At 36.9% G+C, this 20,828-nt stretch overlaps 1 protein-coding gene across 4 annotated transcripts in view; it reads right to left on the reverse strand.

Annotated features, from left to right (window-relative positions):
- The window catches only part of faf (ubiquitin carboxyl-terminal hydrolase-like faf), a 1,099,079-nt gene that overhangs the window by 769,923 nt on the left and 308,328 nt on the right, over positions 1-20,828 (reverse strand). For all 4 annotated transcript variants that reach the window (XM_090401226.1, XM_090401227.1, XM_090401224.1 and 1 more), the window contains one exon: positions 9,148-9,219. In XM_090401226.1, the coding sequence (XP_090257352.1) occupies positions 9,148-9,219 (72 nt within the window). The remainder of the gene's footprint in view (positions 1-9,147; positions 9,220-20,828) is intronic.

Here is a 20,828-nt window from a genome sequence, read left to right on the forward strand (position 1 = left end):
ATTTCCGAGATTATCTATAGCAAAATTGAAAGAAGGTATTTTTATCGGTCCAGACATCAGGAAACTTATGAGCGATAAACTGTTTGAAGAAAAAAATGGCAACTGTTGAAAAAGAAGCATGGGAAGCTTTGAAAGAGGTGATGACCAAATTTTTAGGAAATTACAAGGACCCCACTATAAAATAATTGTGGAAGACATGCTAAGGATTTGGGATACTCCATGAGCTGAAAAGTGCACTTTCTGAACTCTCATTTAGACTACTTTCCTGAGAATCTGGAAACTGTCAGCGAAGAGCACGGAGAGCAATTCCACAGAGACATCAAGGAGATGGAAAGAAGCTATCAGGGCAGGTGGAATGTCAACATGATGGTGGACTATTGCTGGATGTTGCACAGAGACAACCCAGGAAAAGAATTTCACAGAAAAAGTTCAAAAAGCTTTCCTTCAAAGATCAAAGATTAAATTAAAGATTAATCTTTAATTACTTTAATTAAAATTTTTTTTCCCAATACTTTCATTCCAAAAACGTCTATGGAAATTTTAAATACTGTTATTTTACTTAATATAATGCATTTTAAAGCTATTTTACTATAATATTGAGATCTATTTTGTGAAAAATCCTTAAGTGATAGAGAAAAATAGAAGAGATATTTGAAATCAATGGTCAAAATAAATCAGAAACAATTAATAGTTTCCAGACAATTTTTCATGACTCGAATTGTACTGAGAGGAGACTTCCACATAGCATTTAAAGAAATGCGGAGAACCGAACAGGGCTTCTAAACTAATGTCCAATTCTCACCTTCTCGTGGTGCACCCTGTTGGGTATCTACCTGGATACTGAACGAAAGAGGATGGGCTGGAAATTTAGGATTTAGCCAACCAAATTGTATTCCTATTGGTTAAACCAAAATACAAAATGATGGTACTTCTCGTAGACAGGCTTATACGTTGGTTTTGCATTATTAAAACACTTAAGGAATAGAACAACGTAGTTAAGGATATAAATTAAATTAAACTTTAATAAATATTTTCCGATATTTCGGCAATGTCACATTGCCATTTTCTAAAGGAACTTACAAAAAAGTTACGTGCACGTAGGCACTACTACACAGAAACTGGGAATGAAGAGATGAAGCTATTGTTCTCCTAACAGTCCTGATGGTGCCCTCTAGCGGGCTAAGTAGGTGTTCTGGGCCGTTGGGCTGAAGGTCTGCAGATGTAGGCCTCCCAAATTTGGGGCAGTCGCATACAACCAAATTTGTTGAGGTTTGGAGAATTTATTAGGGCTGAGGCTGATTCCATAAAGAGTCTTTCAAATTTGTATTTGCTACGGTGTATCACTGTAGCTTTCTTCCACCGTATTCTGTGGCGTGTATCCAGAGCATGGTCCGCAAGCCCAGAATGACTATATTTGTGAAAACGGATGTGGTCCTTGTGTTCCGAAATTCTGATATTCGCTGTCCTGCCTGTTTGGCCAAAGTAAGACAGTTTACAACTGCAAGGGACCTGGTAAACACCAGGTAGGTCTAGGGGAAGTGGTTGGTCTTTAGTGGAGCAGATAAGGGATACCAATTTTCTGTAAGGTTTGTAACAAGAGGTCAGGTCATGTTTTTTTAAGATTTTGGTAATCTTTTACGAGGTGCCTCGGAAGTAGGGAATTGTGAGCGATTTAGAGTAATCCTTGTTGTGTGTGTGTGGGGGGGGAGAGAATCTGTAGTTTGTGAGTTCTAATATTTTTTTGGATTTTGGGGGGGGGGGGAGCCATTGGCTGAGAAAGTGTTGAGGATGTGATTTAGTTCTGTGTTTAGGGCCAAGTCGTTTGAACAGATTAGTTTAGCCCTGTTGTATAGTGTTTTCACTACTCCATATTGTTGTAAGGGGGGGGGGATTGCTGTGAAAACCCACCCATACAGGCAGATACATTCACCAACAATCCTCCCCCCCCCCCCTCACAACAATATGGAGTAGTGAAAACACTATACAACAGGGCTAAACTAATCTGTTCAAACGACTTGGCCCTAAACACAGAACTAAATCACATTCTCAACACTTTCTGAGCCAATGGCTACCCCCCCACCCAAAAAAAAAAAAAAATCCAAAAAATATTAGAACCTACAAACCACAGATCCCCTCCCCCCACCACCCCTGCCTAAGTGGCTGGTCTTTGGAGAAGCAGAAAAGGGATGTCAATTTTTTCTGTATTCTTGTGTAGAGGCTTAAGTGCTGTGAGGACATTATGTTGGAGGTTTAATGGATTTTTTTACAACACTCAGAATGAATTAAATTAGAATTTAATACTCCTATATTTCGTCCTAGTCACAAGGACATCTACGGGGATTACAAAAACAATTAATGTAACATGCACACAAAAACTTACAATACTAAGCCCAACCACGTGGATGACACTAAAGTCCTATCTAGGTGGAGCGCCCTCTAAGGGCGGTAGTAGGTGGCCTGGAATGTAAGGTGGGACCTCTGGTGATGAGTGTTTCCCAAATCTTCGGAAGCTTAATGCAACCGTATTTGTTAAGATTTGGTTGGTTTCTGAGAGCTGCTGCTGCTTCTAAGAAAAGTCTCTCTTTCTTGAATTTGCTGTGGTGGAGCATGGTGGTTTTCTTCCATGATACTCTGTGGGTGGTGTCCAAAACATGGTTAGCCAAGCCCGAATGGCCATAGTTGTGTTTAACGATGTATGACGTGTTCCTCCAGGCGGATGGATGCTGATCTGCCTGTCTGTCCAAAGTACACACGCTTACAGGAACAGGGTACTTTGTAAACTCCAGGCAGAGAGAGAGGGGGGAGCTGATCTTTCGTAGAACGGATAAGAGTAGCAAGTTTGCGGTAGGGCTTGTATGCTGTGTGTAGGTTATACTTTTTAAGTATCTTGGCTATTTTTTCTGAAGTGCCTCAGATGTAGGGTATGGTGATGGCATTTTTAAATTCTTGTTGTCGAGAGGGACGGGGAATGGGGGAGGATTTGATTATTTTTTTGATGCTGTGTTCACTGTAGCCATTGGAGAGGAAAGTTCTGTGTATGTGGTTAAGCTCAGTAGTGAGGGCAGTTCCACTGGAACAAAGATTGTGGGCTCTCTTGGTAAGGGTTTTAATGATGCCATATTGTTGTAAGGGGTGGTGGTGGAAGAGTTTGTGAATGTATCTGCCCTGTGTGTGTGGGTTTTCTGTATACAGTGAAGGCAAGTGTATCATTAGGCAGGCATGTGACTAAGGTGTCTAGGAAGGGTAAACAATTGTTCTTTTCCTTTTCCATAGTAAACTGGATTCTTGGATGTAGGCTATTGAGATGACTGAGGAAGGAGTCTAACGTGTCTGGGCCATGAGGCCAAATGGAGAACACATCATCTACATATCTTAGCCAGATAGAAGGTTTGAGTGGGGCTGAGTCTATGGCTCATTTTTCGAAATCTTCCATATAGAAATTGGCAGGGGGGGGGTAAGAGTGGGGAACCCATGGTGGTTCCTTCTATCTGCTTGTAGATTTTGTTATTCCAAGAGAAATATCCTGAGTTGATGGCAAAGGAAAAGAGATCTAAGATGTCAGAGGGGAAAACGTTTTCTAAGAGAGATAAAGTGTCAGTTAAGGGAATATTGGTAAACAAAGAGGAGATATCAAAGCTTACCAATATGTCTGTATTGTTCAAGGTTAAATTTTCTGTGAGGGCTTTAAAGTGGGTCGATTTTTTTATATAGGAAGCTGAATTTCCGGTGAGGGAGGACAGAGAGTTGGCCAGCTGTTTAGACAGTCTGTAACAAGGTGCATTGGTGGCATCTACTATAGGTCTGAGTGGGGAATTGGGTTTGTGGATTTTTGGTAAACCGTATATTCGGGGGGGACGGGAGCAGAAAGGTTTAAGTTTTTTCGTGACGTCAGGGGGCCAGGAGGTTACTTTTTTAAGTAAGATTTTTAATTTCTTAACTTGTGTTTTTGTGGGGTCGTGTTCTAGCGGGATGTAGGTAGCGCGATCGCGGAGGATAGTGTTCATTTTACGATTGTATTCGTTGGTATTAAGAACAACTGTGGCATTACCCTTATCCGCTCTGGTGATGATGATACTTTTTTCTTTGCATAGTTTCTGGAGAGCCATGCGTTGGGCATAAGATAAGTTACTTTTTGGAGGCGAAAATTGAGCGAGGATGTTGGCTACGTCGAGTCTGATGTTGTTGGCTACCTCCGACGGTAAGCAATCGATCCCCCGTTCGACGTTAACCATTACATCGAGCACCGGCACTTCTTTCGGGGCGACGGCAAAATTACGGCCGAGGCCAAGGGTGCTGACGGCATCCTCGTTGAGCCTTTTCGAAGAGAGGTTAATTATTGTCTGGAGCGGTTGAATTTGTGGTTGTGGTTTGTCTTTATCCAGGTTGCTGTATTTCTTGACATGTTTGTTTTTTATTTTTTGAAATTCTCTCTGTGCGGAAGTTTCCGAAATGTCAGAGAGAATCGACCAAAGTTCAGGGTTAAGAACGGTGGAGAGCTCTGTATGTAGGGAGCCAATGGCGGCATTCGTCAATGCGAGGGCGGCACGAGTAGAGGCAATTTGCTCGCGTAGTAATGCTAGGCTGGCACATTTATATATACGGAGTGCTTTTTTGGAATGGAAATTGGTCTCCATTTTAACGCATTTCGGTATCACTCTTGTATCCCGACATCTTTTTAGAAAGGCCAGCCTATTTAGTTGTCTAGATAGTCGTAGTTTTGACTTACCGTATTGCTCGGATTTACGTGCTAAATCTTCTCCATGGATGATTAGAATTCTTGTGTAGAGGCTTAAGTGCTGTGAGGATTTTATGTTGGAGGTTTAATGGATTTTTTTACAACACTCAGAATGAATTAAATTAGAATTTCATACTCCTATATTTCATCCTAGTCACTAGGACATCTACGGGGATTACAAAAACAATTAATGTAACATGCACACAAAAACTTACAATACTAAGCCCAACCACGTGGGTGACACTAAAGTCCTATCTAGGTGGAGCGCCCTCTAAGGGCGGTAGTAGGTGGCCTGGAATGTAAGGTGGGACCTCTGGTGATGAGTGTTTCCCAAATCTTCGGAAGCTTAATGCAACCGTATTTGTTAAGATTTGGTTGGTTTCTGAGAGCTGCTGCTTCTAAGAAAAGTCTCTCTTTCTTGAATTTGCTGTGGTGGAGCATGGTGGTTTTCTTCCATGATACTCTGTGGGTGGTGTCCAAAACATGGTCAGCCAAGCCTGAATGGCCATAGTTGTGTTTAACGATGTACGACTTGTGTTCCTTCAAGCAGATGGATGCTGATCTGCCTGTCTGTCCAAAGTACGCAAGCTTACAGGAACAGGGTACTTTGTAAACTCCAGGCAGAGAGAGAGGGGGGAGCTGATCTTTCGTAGAACGGATAAGGGTAGCAAGTTTGCGGTAGGGCTTGTATGCATTAATTGTTTTTGGCTCCCTACATACTGAGCTCTCCACCGTTCTTAACCCTGAACTTTGGTCGATTCTCTGTCGAACTCTCTGTCCCCCCATCACCGGAAATTCAGCTTCCTATATAAAAAACTCGACCCACTTTAAAGCCCTCACAGAAAATTTAACCTTGAACAATACAGACATATTGGTAAACTTTGATATCTCCTCTTTGTTTACCAATATTCCCTTAACTGACACTTTATCTCTCTTAGAAAACGTTTTCCCCTCTGACATCTTAGATCTCTTTTCCTTTGCCATCAACTCAGAATATTTCTCTTGGAATAACAAAATCTACAAGCAGATAGAAGGAACCGCCATGGGTTCCCCACTCTCATCCCCCCCTGCCAATTTCTATATGGAAGATTTCGAAAAACGAGCCATAGACTCAGCCCCGCTCAAACCTTCTATCTGGCTAAGATATGTAGATGATGTGTTCTCCATTTGGCCTCATGGCCCAGACCCGTTAGACTCCTTCCTCAGTCATCTCAATAGCCTACATCCAAGAATCCAGTTTACTATGGAAAAGGAAAAGAACAATTGTTTACCCTTCCTAGACACCTTAGTCACGCGCCTGCCCAATGATACACTTGCCTTCACTGTATACAGAAAACCCACACACACAGGGCAGATACATTCACAAACTCTCCCACCACCACCCCTCACAACAATATGGCATCATTAAAACCCTTACCAAGAGAGCCCACAATCTTTGTTCCAGTGGAACTGCCCTCACTACTGAGCTTAACCACATACACAGAACTTTCCTCTCCAATGGCTACAGTGAACACAGCATCAAAAAAATAATCAATTCCTCCCCCATCCCTCTCGACAACAAGAATTTAAAAATGCCATCACCATACCCTACATCCGAGGCACTTTGGAAAAAATAGCCAAGATACTTAAAAAGTATAACCTACACACAGCATACAAGCCCTACCGCAAACTTGCTACCCTTATCCGTTCTACGAAAGATCAGCTCCCCCCTCTCTCTCTCTGCCTGGAGTTTACAAAGTACCCTGTTCCTGTAAGCGTGTGTACTTTGGACAGACAGGCAGATCAGCATCCATCCGCCTGGAGGAACACAAGTCATATATCGTTAAACACAACTATGGCCATTCGGGCTTGGCTAACCATGTTTTGGACACCACCCACAGAGTATCATGGAAGAAAACCACCATGCTCCACCACAGCAAATTCAAGAAAGAGAGACTTTTCTTAGAAGCAGCAGCAGCTCTCAGAAACCAACCAAATCTTAACAAATACGGTTGCATTAAGCTTCCGAAGATTTGGGAAACACTCATCATCAGAGGTCCCACCTTACATGCCAGGCCACCTACTACTGCCCTTAGAGGGCGCTCTACCTAGATAGGACTTTAGTGTCACCCACGTGGTTGGGCTTAGTATTGTAAGTTTTTGTGTGCATGTTACATTAATTGTTTTTGTAATCCCCGTAGATGTCCTAGTGACTAGGACGAAATATAGGAATATTAAATTCTAATTTAATTCTTTCTGAGTGTTGTAAAAAAATCCATTAAACCTCCAACATAATGTCCTCACAGCACTTAAGCCTCGACACAAGAATACAGAAAAAATTAACATCCCTTTTCTGCTTCTCCAAAGACCAGCCACTTACCACTAAATGTGCCAGGGGTCTACAAGGTACAATGCATTTGTGAAATGTCCAACTACAGCCAAACAGACAGGGCAGTCAACATCAGACTCCCCAAACACAGGACTTTGGTTTTGATTTTATATAAAATAGTACTTTCATAAACTACATTAGGAGATAATTTTTATTAGAACAAAATAAGAAAAAAATTTCTTTTTTCCTTTCTAATGTAAAAGGCTGCCTCTGGTAATGACTTTTGTCATTTTATATGGTCTTATTTTCTATAGTTATGCTATGAAGGGGGGGGGAGGAATCTACATGGAATAGCAGTCTTTAAACGAAGTATTACAATGTCTTTTTATTTCATGACTATGAGGCTGATGAAAATTTATGAATGGTTAATTACTAAATTTAGTTAATTTTGTCTTATGATGCTACAAAGGGGATGTGTATGTAGAACTATTCTTATTACAAATATCTTTATTTATGAAGAAAACTAACTTCTCTACACAGGAGAAACTAGACTAGAGGAGTTTTGGATATAGAAATCAGTTACCAAGAATGATATAATTTAGGTGATGAGAAGAGCTTTCTCTAAATAATAGAGGAATATTTAATGAAAATACAATATTACACAATATTATTTTTAAATAAAATTTACTCAACTGGTATCCCCCCAACAGAATGGAAAAAACAATTGTGATTCCTATCTTTAAGAAAGATAATAGAGATGACCCTAAAAACTATAGAGGTATCAGTATACTAAATTCATGTTACAAAACATACAGCAGAATCTTAAATAACAAACTAATGAAATATTCCGAAAACTTTATTCTAGAGGTACAAAATGGATTTAGAAAAGAACGATCATGTATAGACCCAGCCTTCTGCCTAAAATTAATAATAGAGAAAAGAAGAGAATATAATTTAGAAACACATATTGCATTTATTGACTTTGAAAAAGCATTTGACAAAGTTAAAAGAAACATATTATTTAACATATTAAAAGAAAGACAAATACCAAATAATATCCTAAAAGCTGTCACAAGTATATATGAAAATAATCAAATACAAATAAGATTAAATCATGAGCTATCATATACAAGAGAGATAAACCAAGAGGTCTGACAGGGATGTCCCCTCTCAGCAACTCTTTTTAATATCTACTTAAATGAAATAATAATAAAATGGAGTAAAAATTTACATCAAGGAATTAAACTTTCACCTACAATTAACTTAAACACTCTCCTCTTTGCAGACAACCAAATAATAATTACAAATTCTGAAGATAACTTACAGAAAGCTATTTTAAATCTAAATGAGATATCCAAAGATTATGGTATGATAATATCAACGGAAAAATCAAAAACTATGGCCTTTAAAGGACAAGATCCAGCAAGAACTAAAATAGTTTTAGATAACAAGATCTTAGAACAGGTGAATTCCTTTAACTACCTAGGATGTATGATCACTTATGAAAATGAAAAAGATATAAACATAAAAATTGCAAAATATTTAAAAATAAAAGGAGTAATTAACTCTATATTTAAACCAAACCTAGTTCAAAAACAAACCAGGCTAAAAGTATACAATACATTAGCCCTATTGGTCTTAATGTATGGAAGCGAAATCTGGACAATAAAACAAAAAGACAAACAAAGATTAACAACAGCAGAAATGAAGTTTATGAGAAAAACTGCAAAGTATATCCTATTTGATCACAAAAGAAACGAAGATATTATGAAAGAATTAAACCAAGAACCAGTAATTGAAAAAAGTAAAAAATATAAACATAGATGGATGGAACACGTTCAAAGAATGAAAACAGAAAGATTACCAAAACAAGCCTTAAAGTACAAGCCATTAGGAAAAAGAAAACCAGGACGTCCTCTTAAACGATTCAGCGATGACTTCTAAGGCTGGAACAGGCCATACTAGGCCTAAATCCTTGATACGTATGATTATGATGATGATGACAATATTACACAATTCTACATAAATATGCATAAACAAATACAAATGAACTGGCAAGAATCAGTATATAGATATTAATATAAAGAATAGCTTCATTACTTACCTTAGAAAACCACTTGAAGCATGATTCCCTATCAGACACATATATGGCATTTTCTGCTAAACAATTCCAGATCTGAAAGAGGAAATAGTTGAACTACCAAAAATTCCAAAATTTGATAAACTAAATTAATTTTGAAAACAGTGAAACATACAGGAATATATAAAAAATAAATAATTCTTACAAACCTGTTTAATACAAACTATTAATTTTTAAAATGTAATGATACCAAAGATTAAATGTTAATAATATATTAGAAAAAAAAAAGTGAATTGCAACATCTATTTTTATCCATCCTGGTTGACTGAGCAAATAGTGTCTTTATTCCAGCCAAGAATGCTGTAGGATTTAAGCACAAAGTAACTACAGATGTTTCTGTAGTAACTGAAAGTTTTTGTGATACTTGGAGAAAGGAAACTGGAATTATGTAATTATTATTATTATTACGTGAAATCTCCAGGGAGTCAAAGGACTCATCGTAATCCTTAGCCTACACTTACATTTATATTAAATTTGCAATAGGTTTATAAACGTGAAAAGAAATTATATTCTTGGTTAATCCATGATCCATGTTTAAGTTTCTGGATGAGAAAATCATTTAAAAAAAAAAAAGTACAACATTTTTGTCATAATAGCTATCTCACAAGCAAATAAAAGAATGTATCCATTAAAAGATCCCTGAAGCAGGGAAAAAGAACTAGCACAACAATATGTAAACAAAAACAGCAATTCCACTTGCTATATTTAGTCTGTTTCTAATGGAAAGTCATTTTTCTGAACTGTTTATAATAATTTACTTCAGGAAAAAATGACTTTCCATTAGAAACAGACTAAATGTAGCAAGTGAAATTATGCTTTTTGTTTACAAAACATAAACAATCAATAAAATGGAGAATTCTATCTCCCTCCTATCAGAAAACTAATTTCTTTTGTACTGCCCCAGGAAAAAAAAAAATTACAGTAAGTAGATAATGGCTTAGAGAGAAAAAAATAATAAAATATTGCTAATAATGAGGTACCCAACTACTTGTTCACTTTATGTTTGTTGTGTGTGTTTTTGGTATCACATCAAGCAATTAATTTCCTCAGTGGCTATGAAGTATATGTACATCCAGCAAAACCTGGATATGATTCACTACCTTTTGAAAGAACATGGATAAGAAATGCAATGTGGCCATCATGTCCATCAAAATGTGCAATAATCCTTCACTCTGAGAAGATCGCTCAACCAGATTACCTCGCATTCAAAATTTCTTTCCAGTTACCTATAGCAAGAAATACAGTTTCTTATTATAGTTAACTAGAAATGCATTCACAGTTATGTTGAGTTATGTATAACAAGAAACATAGCAGCTTGTCATTTGCTCAATAAGTGGAATCTTCATTATAATTAGACTAAATATCTACATGTTATATTAATTTTTTCTACTTCTTTTATCATATATAATTATAGTTTTTAATGCAGTACAAAATAGATTTTGTCATACTTGCTTCACTTAAATATTTTATCACCTTTGAAGGCCAATGTCAGTATCAATTTTTTTGCCAATTATCTTAGTCACCAACACATTTTATTCTCCCAGAATTTGATGCAAGATAATTCTTTTTGTCAAAACAGTTATTTTTTTAAATTAACAAAAATCCAAATCTTTAAAAAAAAAAAAAAAAAAGAATACAGTCAAATTAAGTTTTTTTTTTTTATTTATTATTTGTGATTTTAGCTCAAAGATTAGTTCACAGATTGCATGAAGAATTGCACTTTTATGGTTTTGCTTGGTGGAGAACTATACACAAATCTGGAATCTTATCATATAATGTATAATCTTTATAATGTAATCTGTAGGTCTTTGCACTTCAACTTTCTTGATTTTCATGAATTGCTCATTACAAATTGAACTAAAAGGCTGTTATGAAGTAAAATGTTATGTACATATTTTTGCTAATTTAGATATTACGCAGCAGTTTTGAAGTAGTGATACTTTCTAAATAGTTTATCATTCAAAGCATATATAGGTGCACCCACCCACCAATCTCTCTCTCTCTCACTCACACGCACGCACAAAAAAAAAAAAAAAAAAATAGGTAACATAGCTGCACTTTTTTTTTGCCTGAATTCATTATTTTTTAATTAATAAACAAAGTAATTGTACCAGTTTCAATACCAAATTTATATTGTTATTATTATAATATTATAAATTAGCAAATTTTGTATATTTTATAATTTATATTATTTCCTGATGATTATAAATCAGGAAATTTTGTGATATAAATATACTGGGAACTGAGGAAAGTAAAGTTGAAAATGCAGTGTCATCCTACAAAAACTATACCAGAATAAAATGATTCAAATATCTGCTAATCAATCAGAAAGATAAAAAAACAAAACAAATTTCTGCTTGTATTCGGCTATTGCTTGGGACTTTTTAGTGTGTCTAATGGGATGTGTTCTTTCCAATCTTTCTCAGATTGGTAGCTTACAGCTTGTTCTTCGAGCAGAAAGGAATATTGGCAAGTATATCTAAGACACAATTCCTTTCTGAAATGGCAAGTAGCAGTAACATTACAGGTAAAAAAAAAAACAGGAAGTTCAGGAGATGCAAAAAAACTTGGAGCCTTCACATTTCAAGTAACTGTTACCCTACTGATGATGATGATGAGGGCAATTTTTCTAGCTTTGAAGATATTGATTTTCACTGTAATTCAGATGTGTCTTTGTGCAGAATATGGGTGATCAACGCACATCAGCTTGTCAACAGTTTTCCATTCATAAGTAAGCCAGGAATTACTGAAGACTATAACAGAGCAACAATTAAGACCTCTTCCATCTAGTTCTAGATAATGATACTTTCCTTCATAGCGGATCTTCAATAAAATTTATGACTTTGAAATAAAAATTCACCAGAAATTTTGATCACTATACATTCCTGAGAGAGAGAGAGAGAGAGAGAGAGAGAGAGAGAGACGAGTATCAATGAAAGCCTTATGCTATTGAAAGGCAGATTGACACGTAACCAGTATATTCTCCAAAAGAAAGAAAAGCATGGGGATATGGGGTAAATTATGCTTTGCAAAGCGCAAAGTGAATATTTTTCAGATTTCAAACCTTATATGGGAAAACAGACTGTACTCGAGCAGAATAAATATTTGGAGCTTCCCTTGAGAATGCATGTAGTAATGGAATCACTAGGTCCCTTACAAGGGAAAGGTTACTGAGTTACAATGGATAATTACTATATGTATCCTGAACTTGCTGATTTACTTTTATAACATCATACAGATAGTTATCGTACCGTAAATACAAAAAGGCAAGACATGTCTCTAGATCTGGCATCAGGAAAATTGTTGATACTTCTAATTTTTTAGGAAATGAAAACATGAACTATATTATTAATTATAAAAACTAATTAATAACTACCTATATTTCAACAATGTTACATTGCCATCTTCAGGGATCACAAAACAATGATATGTGCACAATTATTCACACTAAGCAAATGAAACTGAAGAAATGCAACTGAAGTTAGTCCTAGAGTCCTAAAGGTGCCCGCCCTCCCAATGGGCTAAATTGAGTTGTTTTGGCAATTGGGCTGATGATCTTAGAATATAAGCTTCTCAAATTTGGGGCAGTCTCATGCACCCAAATTTGTTGAGGTTTGGGAAGTTTTTCAGAGCTGTGGCCGATTCAAGGAACAATCTTTCATACTTGTACTTGCTGTGATGTAATAAAGTAGCTTTCAACCAGCATATTCTGTGGTGAATGTCTAATGCATGGTCAGCAAGACCTGAGAGGCTATTGGTGGAACTAGATGTAGTCCTTGTGTTTGGATATCCTGATATTCCCTGTCCTGCCTAAAACGCTACCGTGATAATAATGTGACCCCGAACTGTGTGAAACTAAAACAGTGATTTATGTCAACAAACACTCTCCACATATACAAATGCACTAGCTTCGCTCTTCTATGGGAACAGATTGCCGCCACCACCCACATTCTCTTAGCTGACACCAACAAGGCTATCAGTGTATGAGAGAAGAGCTTGCTGCAACACTGAACATTGACCTTTGGACGATCCTACCCAACGTCTCAAATGCTTCAGCTGGAAAAGAATTTCAGAAATTGCGAAACTACACATTAAAAAATTTTTAAGTTTAAGAAAGAACTCAGTTTCCAAACCTCAACTACCTCTCAACATGATAATAAACCTGTCATCCCTTATCCTGAAGCAATCAGCACACTCATGCATGGCCATAAATCTGCTGTAGCACCAAAAAAGATCCCTGCAGAAGAAATAATGATACAGGTAGAATGAGGTATCTGATGCTTTCCCAACCATATTGCAAATAATATCGAACTGGATATAGCCATGTTCTTACCCACGCCAAACAACCAAAAAGCAACCTATCAAAAGCAGAATTGAAGGCTCTGCAAGAAATGAAAAACAACAGTAAAATACTAATTACTAAAGCAGATAAGGGAAATGTCAGTGTCGTCCTAAACCAAACAGACTACACAGGTTACCTCCCTATAGAATATTATCCCACCAGCTCCCAAATCAAAGCATTCCATAGGCTCCTCAAGAAGGTTACCTTCTGGCCTGTGGAAGTGACTAACAACTAAAACCATTTAACTCTAGATCCCCCCCACACACACACCCGGGATATGTGGGCTATCAAAAATCCATAAGCAAAATGTACCAACCATTACATCCCATTGTGGATGGCAATGATTCTTCCACATACAATTTTGCCAAACATTTAACCAAAGTGCTCACACAATATATTGACAACACACCTTCATACATTAAAAAACTCAGCCCACTTTAAAGCTAGTATAGAAAACCTCTCACTCCAACACACTGACATAATGGTCAGTTTTGATATCACTTCCTTATTCACCAATGTCCCACACTCAAAGATAACTTAGACTTCATCCAAGTCAAATTTCAGTTCATCATAAACTCAGGCTATTTTGTTTGGCAAAGAAAATTCTACAAACAGGGACAGTAATGGGTTCTCCATTCTCTCCACTCCTGGCCAACTTCTTTATGGAGATCTTCAAAGAAAAAGTCTTAAACTCTGCCCAACATAAACCCTGTTTGGCTACACAATGTGGATGATGTGTTTGTTATTTAGCCACATGGCCTGAATACACTCCATACTTTCTCAACACACTTAAACAATCAATACCCCATGATCTAGTTTACCTTGGAAAAGAAAAATAACAACAGTCTCCCTTTCCTAGACACTGATTACCAGCCTGATGGATCCTTGGCTTTCTCTGTTTACAAACCTACACACACATGTAGATACATTCATCAGCAGCAGTACCCACCTGCCAACAATATAGGATTATAAAAATGCTACATAACAGGGTAATATTAATCAGTTCAGATAACAATACAATAACTACTGAACCTAACCATATTCTTAACACCTTAGCTAAAGGCTACAATCCCCCCCCCCCAAAAAAAAAATACAAAAAATATTAAAACCAATAAACCATACACCCCACCCCTTCATAACATAGATTACTCTAAATTAGAGATAGTTGTCGGAAGTTTTTCCACTTAGTTATACCATAAATTAAAGATACCAAGAAATTATCTACTTGGTTTAAACTTTTATCCAAGTGTAATCAAACAAAGTTTGCACTTGAAGTATTTTCAGGACTGGGCAACTTGTATATAGAAGCTAATGACTTCACATCAATTGCCTCAGTATCCCATAATGCTAAGTACACATTCTTGTAGACATTTATAATGCTATGCATTATGGGAAGGGTCACTAACCAAACTGGTTTTGACCTTTATTGAGATCTCATAAGTGGGAGCCCAATCCATAGGTGATACTAAAGTTCTTAAAAGAACTGGGCGATGAACTGAGTCCTTGACTCTTTATCCCATCATCTGAATGAAGAAAATCTGTGTGGATGGAGTGTTATTGAGCTAAAAAACTCTAGTCATGGCTGGGTAACGGCAATAGCCGAGCCTCAGTTAAAACTTCATTGGCTACAGCATTGCCATTTGTTACCCTCAAAGTCCTAAAAACGACTTTTTCTCTAGTTCCGGTGATACTAAAGTTGAAGTAATGCAGAAGTCATATTTTCAGATACAAGCAGCCAAAAGGTGTCAACACCTTATTGTTAAAATACTCTGGATTAGAGATAGCTGCTAGAAGTTTTTCCACTTGGTTATATTATAAATTAAAGATACCAAGAAATTATATACCTGGTTTATTCCATTATCTAAGTGTAGCAAACAAAGTTTGCACCTGAATTATTTTCAGGAATGGGGCAACTCATGTAGAGAAGTTCATGACTTCAAATCACTTGCCTTAGTATCCCATAATGCAAAGCACATATCCTTGCAGACATGTATAATGCTCTGCATTATGGGAAGGGTCACTTCTGTATATTAATAATAATAATATATATATATATATATATATATATATATTATTTGGAAGATATAACCTTCCAATAATATATAAAATCTTCCTATATTATATGGAAGATTTTCACTTGGTTATACTATAAATTAAAGATACTAAAAAATTATATACTTGGTTTAATCCTTTATCCAAGTGTATACTTAGGGATACTAAGGGAAGTGATGTGAAGTCATTAGCTTCTAAATGTGAGTTTCCCCATTCCTGAAAACACTTCAAGCACAAACTTTCTTTGCTTACACTTGGAAGGATTAAACCAAGTATATAATTTCTTGGTATCTTTAATTAAAGAGATTAGTCTAAATATATCAGCATTCCATATATCTGAGGATAATCTGAAAAACTAACAAAAATCCTAAAATATGACCTCACAACTAGTTACAAACCGCATAAGAAATTGGCATCTCTTATATCCACTCCACCAAAGACCAGCAGCTTCCCCTTGGCCTACCTGGAGTATACCAAGTCCGTTTCAGTTACAAACTGTTTTACTATGGCCTAACAGGCAGGACAGCCAATATCAGGATATCCAAACAAAAGGACTCCACCAATACAGCGACTCAGGTCTTGATGACCATGCATTGGACATCCACCACAGAATACATTGAAAGAAGGCCACTTTATTACACTACAGCAAGTACAAGTACGAAAGATTGTTCCTTGAATCAGCCTCAGCTCTGAAAAACTTCCCAAACCTATACAAATTTTGGTGCATGAGACTGTCCAAAATTTGGGAAGCTTATATTCTAAGATCATTAGCACAACAGCCAAGACAACCCAATTTAGCCCATAAGGGAGCACCTTTAGGATTCTAGGAGACCAACTTCATTTGTCTTTCTTCAGCCTCATTTGCTTAGTGCAAGTGCGTGCAAGCAAATATCATTGTTTTGTGATCCCTGAAGATGGCAATGTAACATTGTTGAAATATAGGTAGTTATTAATTAAAGTTTTTATAATTAATAATATAGTTTACTTTGTCATTTCCTAAAAAATTAGAAGTATGTCTAACCAACAAATAAGCTTATTCTACACGAAAACTGTAGAAGAGAGAAATCCAAGCTTATCAGTGAGGGAATCTTTGCACTTCGTAGGAAAAACAAAAAATTGTGTTTTTCTGCTGTCTTCCCTGCACAATCCATCAAGGAAATCTGTGGAGAAAAAACGGTTTCAAAAAAAGACAGACCCATTGCTATAAGTGCATACAATGAAACTATGGGTAACATCTACACGTGAAATCAATAGCTATCATTTTAATCTGTAATTGAGGAAACAACATAAAAAATATCACAAAGAAGCGTTTGGACATATATTGGATTTTATTATTTGGAACAGTTTCCTCCTGTACAAGAAAAAATGTATGTCTACCATAATATACCTGGATCTAAAAGCATATCTAAATTGCAAAAGCAATGCTACAAGTTTATAATGCTTCTTCAATAAGCAGGAAAACAAGCAATCCTTCCAGACCTCTGTGGGTGAGCACTACTAACAACTCTAACCATTGTTAACCAAATTATTACCAAATGTTATAATTGCTTTAAACAAAATTAGAAAGGAGACAATAAACTGGTGTCCTGAATATAAAACAGCTTTGTGTGTTCACCTTTGTTTCAGGGCGTTCCATACTATTCAAGATATATAAATTTTGAACAATATAAAAACAAAAATGTTCCTTTCAGGGCCATCAAGGTCCTTTTCTGGATTACAAATACTGATAGAGACCTGACTCAAATTCCTCTTTATTATTATTATTACGTAACACCTCCAGAGAGTCCAAAGACTCATCGAGGGAGGGCACCTACTCTACAACTTCCATCTACACCAAACCACTAATGGCAACTACCGTCATCATCTACACCAGTGCCATCTACTGCTGACCACCACAACCACTAGTATTTTCACAGACAATCACAAATCCATGCCCACAGTGGGATTCGAACCTGCAACCTGTTGGCTGGAGAGCAAATACGTGTGTAGAGGCTTAAGTGCTGTGAGGACATCATGTTGGAGGCTTAATGGATTTTTTACAACACTCAAAAAGAATTAAAATAGAATTTAATACTTCCTATATATCGTCCTAGTCACTAGGACATCTACGGGGATTACAAAAACAATTAATGTAACATATACACAAATAACAAACAATACTAAGCCCAACCACGTGGGTGACACTAAAGTCCTATCTAGGTAGAGCGCCCTCTAAGGACAGTAGTAGGTGGCCTGGAATATAAGGTGGGAACTCTGGTGATGAGTGTTTCCCAAATCTTCGGAAGCTTAATGCAACCGTATTTATTGAGATTTGGTTGGTTTTTGAGAGCTGCTGCCGCTTCTAAGAAAAGTCTCTCTTTCTTGAATTTGCTGTGGCGGAGCAGAGTGGTTTTCTTCCATGATACCCTGTGGGTGGTGTCCAAAACATGGTCAGCCAAGCCTGAATGGCCATAGTTGTGTTTGAAGATGTAAGACTTGTGTTCCTCTAGACGGATGGATGCTGATCTGCCTGTCTGTCCAAAGTATGCCAGCATACAGGAACAGGATACTTTGTAAACTCCAGGCAGAGAGAGAGAGAGAGAGAGAGGAGGGAGCTGATCATTCGTAGAACGGATAAGGGTAGCAAGTTTGCGGTGGGGCTTATATGCTGTGTGTAGGTTGTACTGTTTTAGTATCTTGGCTATTTTTTCGGATGTGCCACAGATGTAGGGTATGGTGATGGCATTTTTAAAATCTTGTTGACGAGAAGGACGGGGAATGGGGGAGGAGTTGATTATTTTTTTGATACTGTGATCGCTGTAGCCATTGGAGAGGAAAGTGCTGTGTATGTGGTTAAGCTCAGTAGTGAGGGCGGTTCCACTGGAACAAAGATTGTGGGCTCTCTTGGTAAGAGTTTTAATAATGCCATATTGTTGAGAGGGGTGGTGGTGGTGGGAGAGTTTGTGAATGTATCTGCCTGTGTGTGTGTGGGTTTTCTGTATACGGTGAAGGTAAGCGTATCATTATGCAGGTGTGTGACTAAGGTGTCTAGGAAGGGTAAACAACTGTTCTTTTCCTTTTCCATAGTGAACTGAATTTTTGGATGTAGACTATTGAGATGACTGAGGAAGGAGTCTAACGTGTCTGGGCCATGAGGCCAAATAGAGAACACATCATCTACATATCTTAGCCAGATAGAAGGTTTGAGTGGGGCTGAGTCTATGGCTCGTTTTTCGAAATCTTCCATATAGAAATTGGTGTTCCAACCTTACATTCCAGGCCACCTACTACTGCCCTTAGAGGGAGCTCTACCTAGATAGGACTTTAGTGTCACCCACATGGTTGGACTTAGTATTGTTTGTTATTTGTGTATATGTTACATTAATTGTTTTTGTAATCCCCGTAGATGTCCTGGTGACTAGGACGAAATATAGGAAATATTAAATTCTATTTTAATTCTTTTTGAGTGTTGTAAAAAATCCATTAAGCCTCCAACATAATGGAGAGCAAATATGCTAACCAAGCTGACAAAGGTTTCTCTAGTTGGTGACTAGACTTGAACTTAAACCTATCTTGGGGGGGGGGGGGGGGCAAACGCCACTTGGACTGAGCTACACAAGCTCCTCTTGAAAAGGAATTTAGGTTGTTTTTATAACAAGAATAATATACTGTTCCTCTCAAAGTGGCTAACAACACTGTTTTTGGAAGAATAATAACATCAAAATAGGCAGGACCACCCAGACACATGCATTCTATGTGCAAATACAATTACATAAGTTTGGAAATCTATTATACATTAATGCTATATGTAGGATAATTAACATCAGAAATAAGACTAAACATGTTTCCTCAAACCTCCAATAATCTGGGCAGTTGGCCTGGTACTACACTATTTACAGAACCAAATTCATCTGTCCACCTAAATATTTTTATAAGCATTCATGCCAGTATTGAGAATTTCAATCTGCATACACTTAGTAAAAATAGCGGCGACCCTCTCAAGTTGCCTAGCCAAGCTTAGTTGTCTCAATGAGGAAAATGACTAAGTCAACTAAGGCCATGATTTTGTTTTACTAGAATTATGGCAGAAGCAACTATGACACAAGTACATTGTGTGACTGATATTTTCCAGTGCTTTGCCTGTTTGCTGAAAAATGCAACTTCCTAGTAGGGAAAAACTATCATCTCAGTATGAGACTGCAGCTTGTTTTCAGTTGAAAAAACCCCTGATAAAGGTTCCCATAGTAAATAGGTTTTGAACCCACATTTTCTAACTGAAGAAAACTGTTGCACTCTCCTCACATCTGCTTTAAAGGCATACACTATCGACACATATTTCATATATGAAAAATGCATATTCATTGGCTGATTTGTTTTGCATAGGAAAGAGCTCTAATTTCCAAAATAAAACATATTTTCTAAAATAAAATAAAACTGAGATAATTTTCCTATTGTTTTAGAAATGGCATCAATAAAAAAAAAAAAAAATCTCTTTGTCTCATGAGCTGTGAAACCTTTATTTTCCACAACTAGTAAATGCAAAAGTAACAACTGGAATAATTCCCACTGTTCGTCTTAACAGACACCAAGTATCAAGTTTTACAACAGTTGAAAGGAAAAACAAGAAATAGGGCTATTTTCAGAATATAGAACACAGAAAATAACATTAATATCATTATTAGTACTAATATTTTAGTAATAATAGTCGAAATCTGGAAAAGGACTCTTTTCATGTACATATCAATTTATATCAGAAAACTGATTGTGTTACCACAATGTAAATTGTATTCTATAACAGAACAGTGATAATAACAATATTCTATTATTCTCATTCACTTAGGAAGAATGAATAAGATACAATTAACTATTACTAATCATCATCATCAAATTCTTGCCATGTACCCACAAGGGGTACAAAGGATATGATAGTACTACATGAAAAATTTACATCATTACTAACTTCCTATCTACAATTTTCCTCCAGATCAGTCTGTTACTTGTCAAGACTCCAATATTATCAGATCTTATATTTCTATCGTCTAAGGCACTTTGTACCGTATCAATCCACCTAAATCTTGGTCTTCCTCTGGGTCATTTTCCTGCCAACCTGGCTGAGAACACTTGATCTGCCAATCTTTCCTCGCCCATTCTATATATCTTACCTGAGATTTTCAATATATCTTACCTGAGATTAGCTCTGCTAATGCATTCCTGGATGCTGACAATGTCAAGTTCTTGTTCTTTCCTAATGTCCTCGTTTTTAATATGATAT

The sequence above is a fragment of the Typopeltis vanoorti genome, chromosome 12, assembly GCF_054136105.1.
Source record: "Typopeltis vanoorti isolate ZY-2024b chromosome 12, IOZ_Tvanoo_1.0, whole genome shotgun sequence".
Lineage (NCBI taxonomy): Eukaryota > Metazoa > Arthropoda > Arachnida > Uropygi > Thelyphonidae > Typopeltis > Typopeltis vanoorti.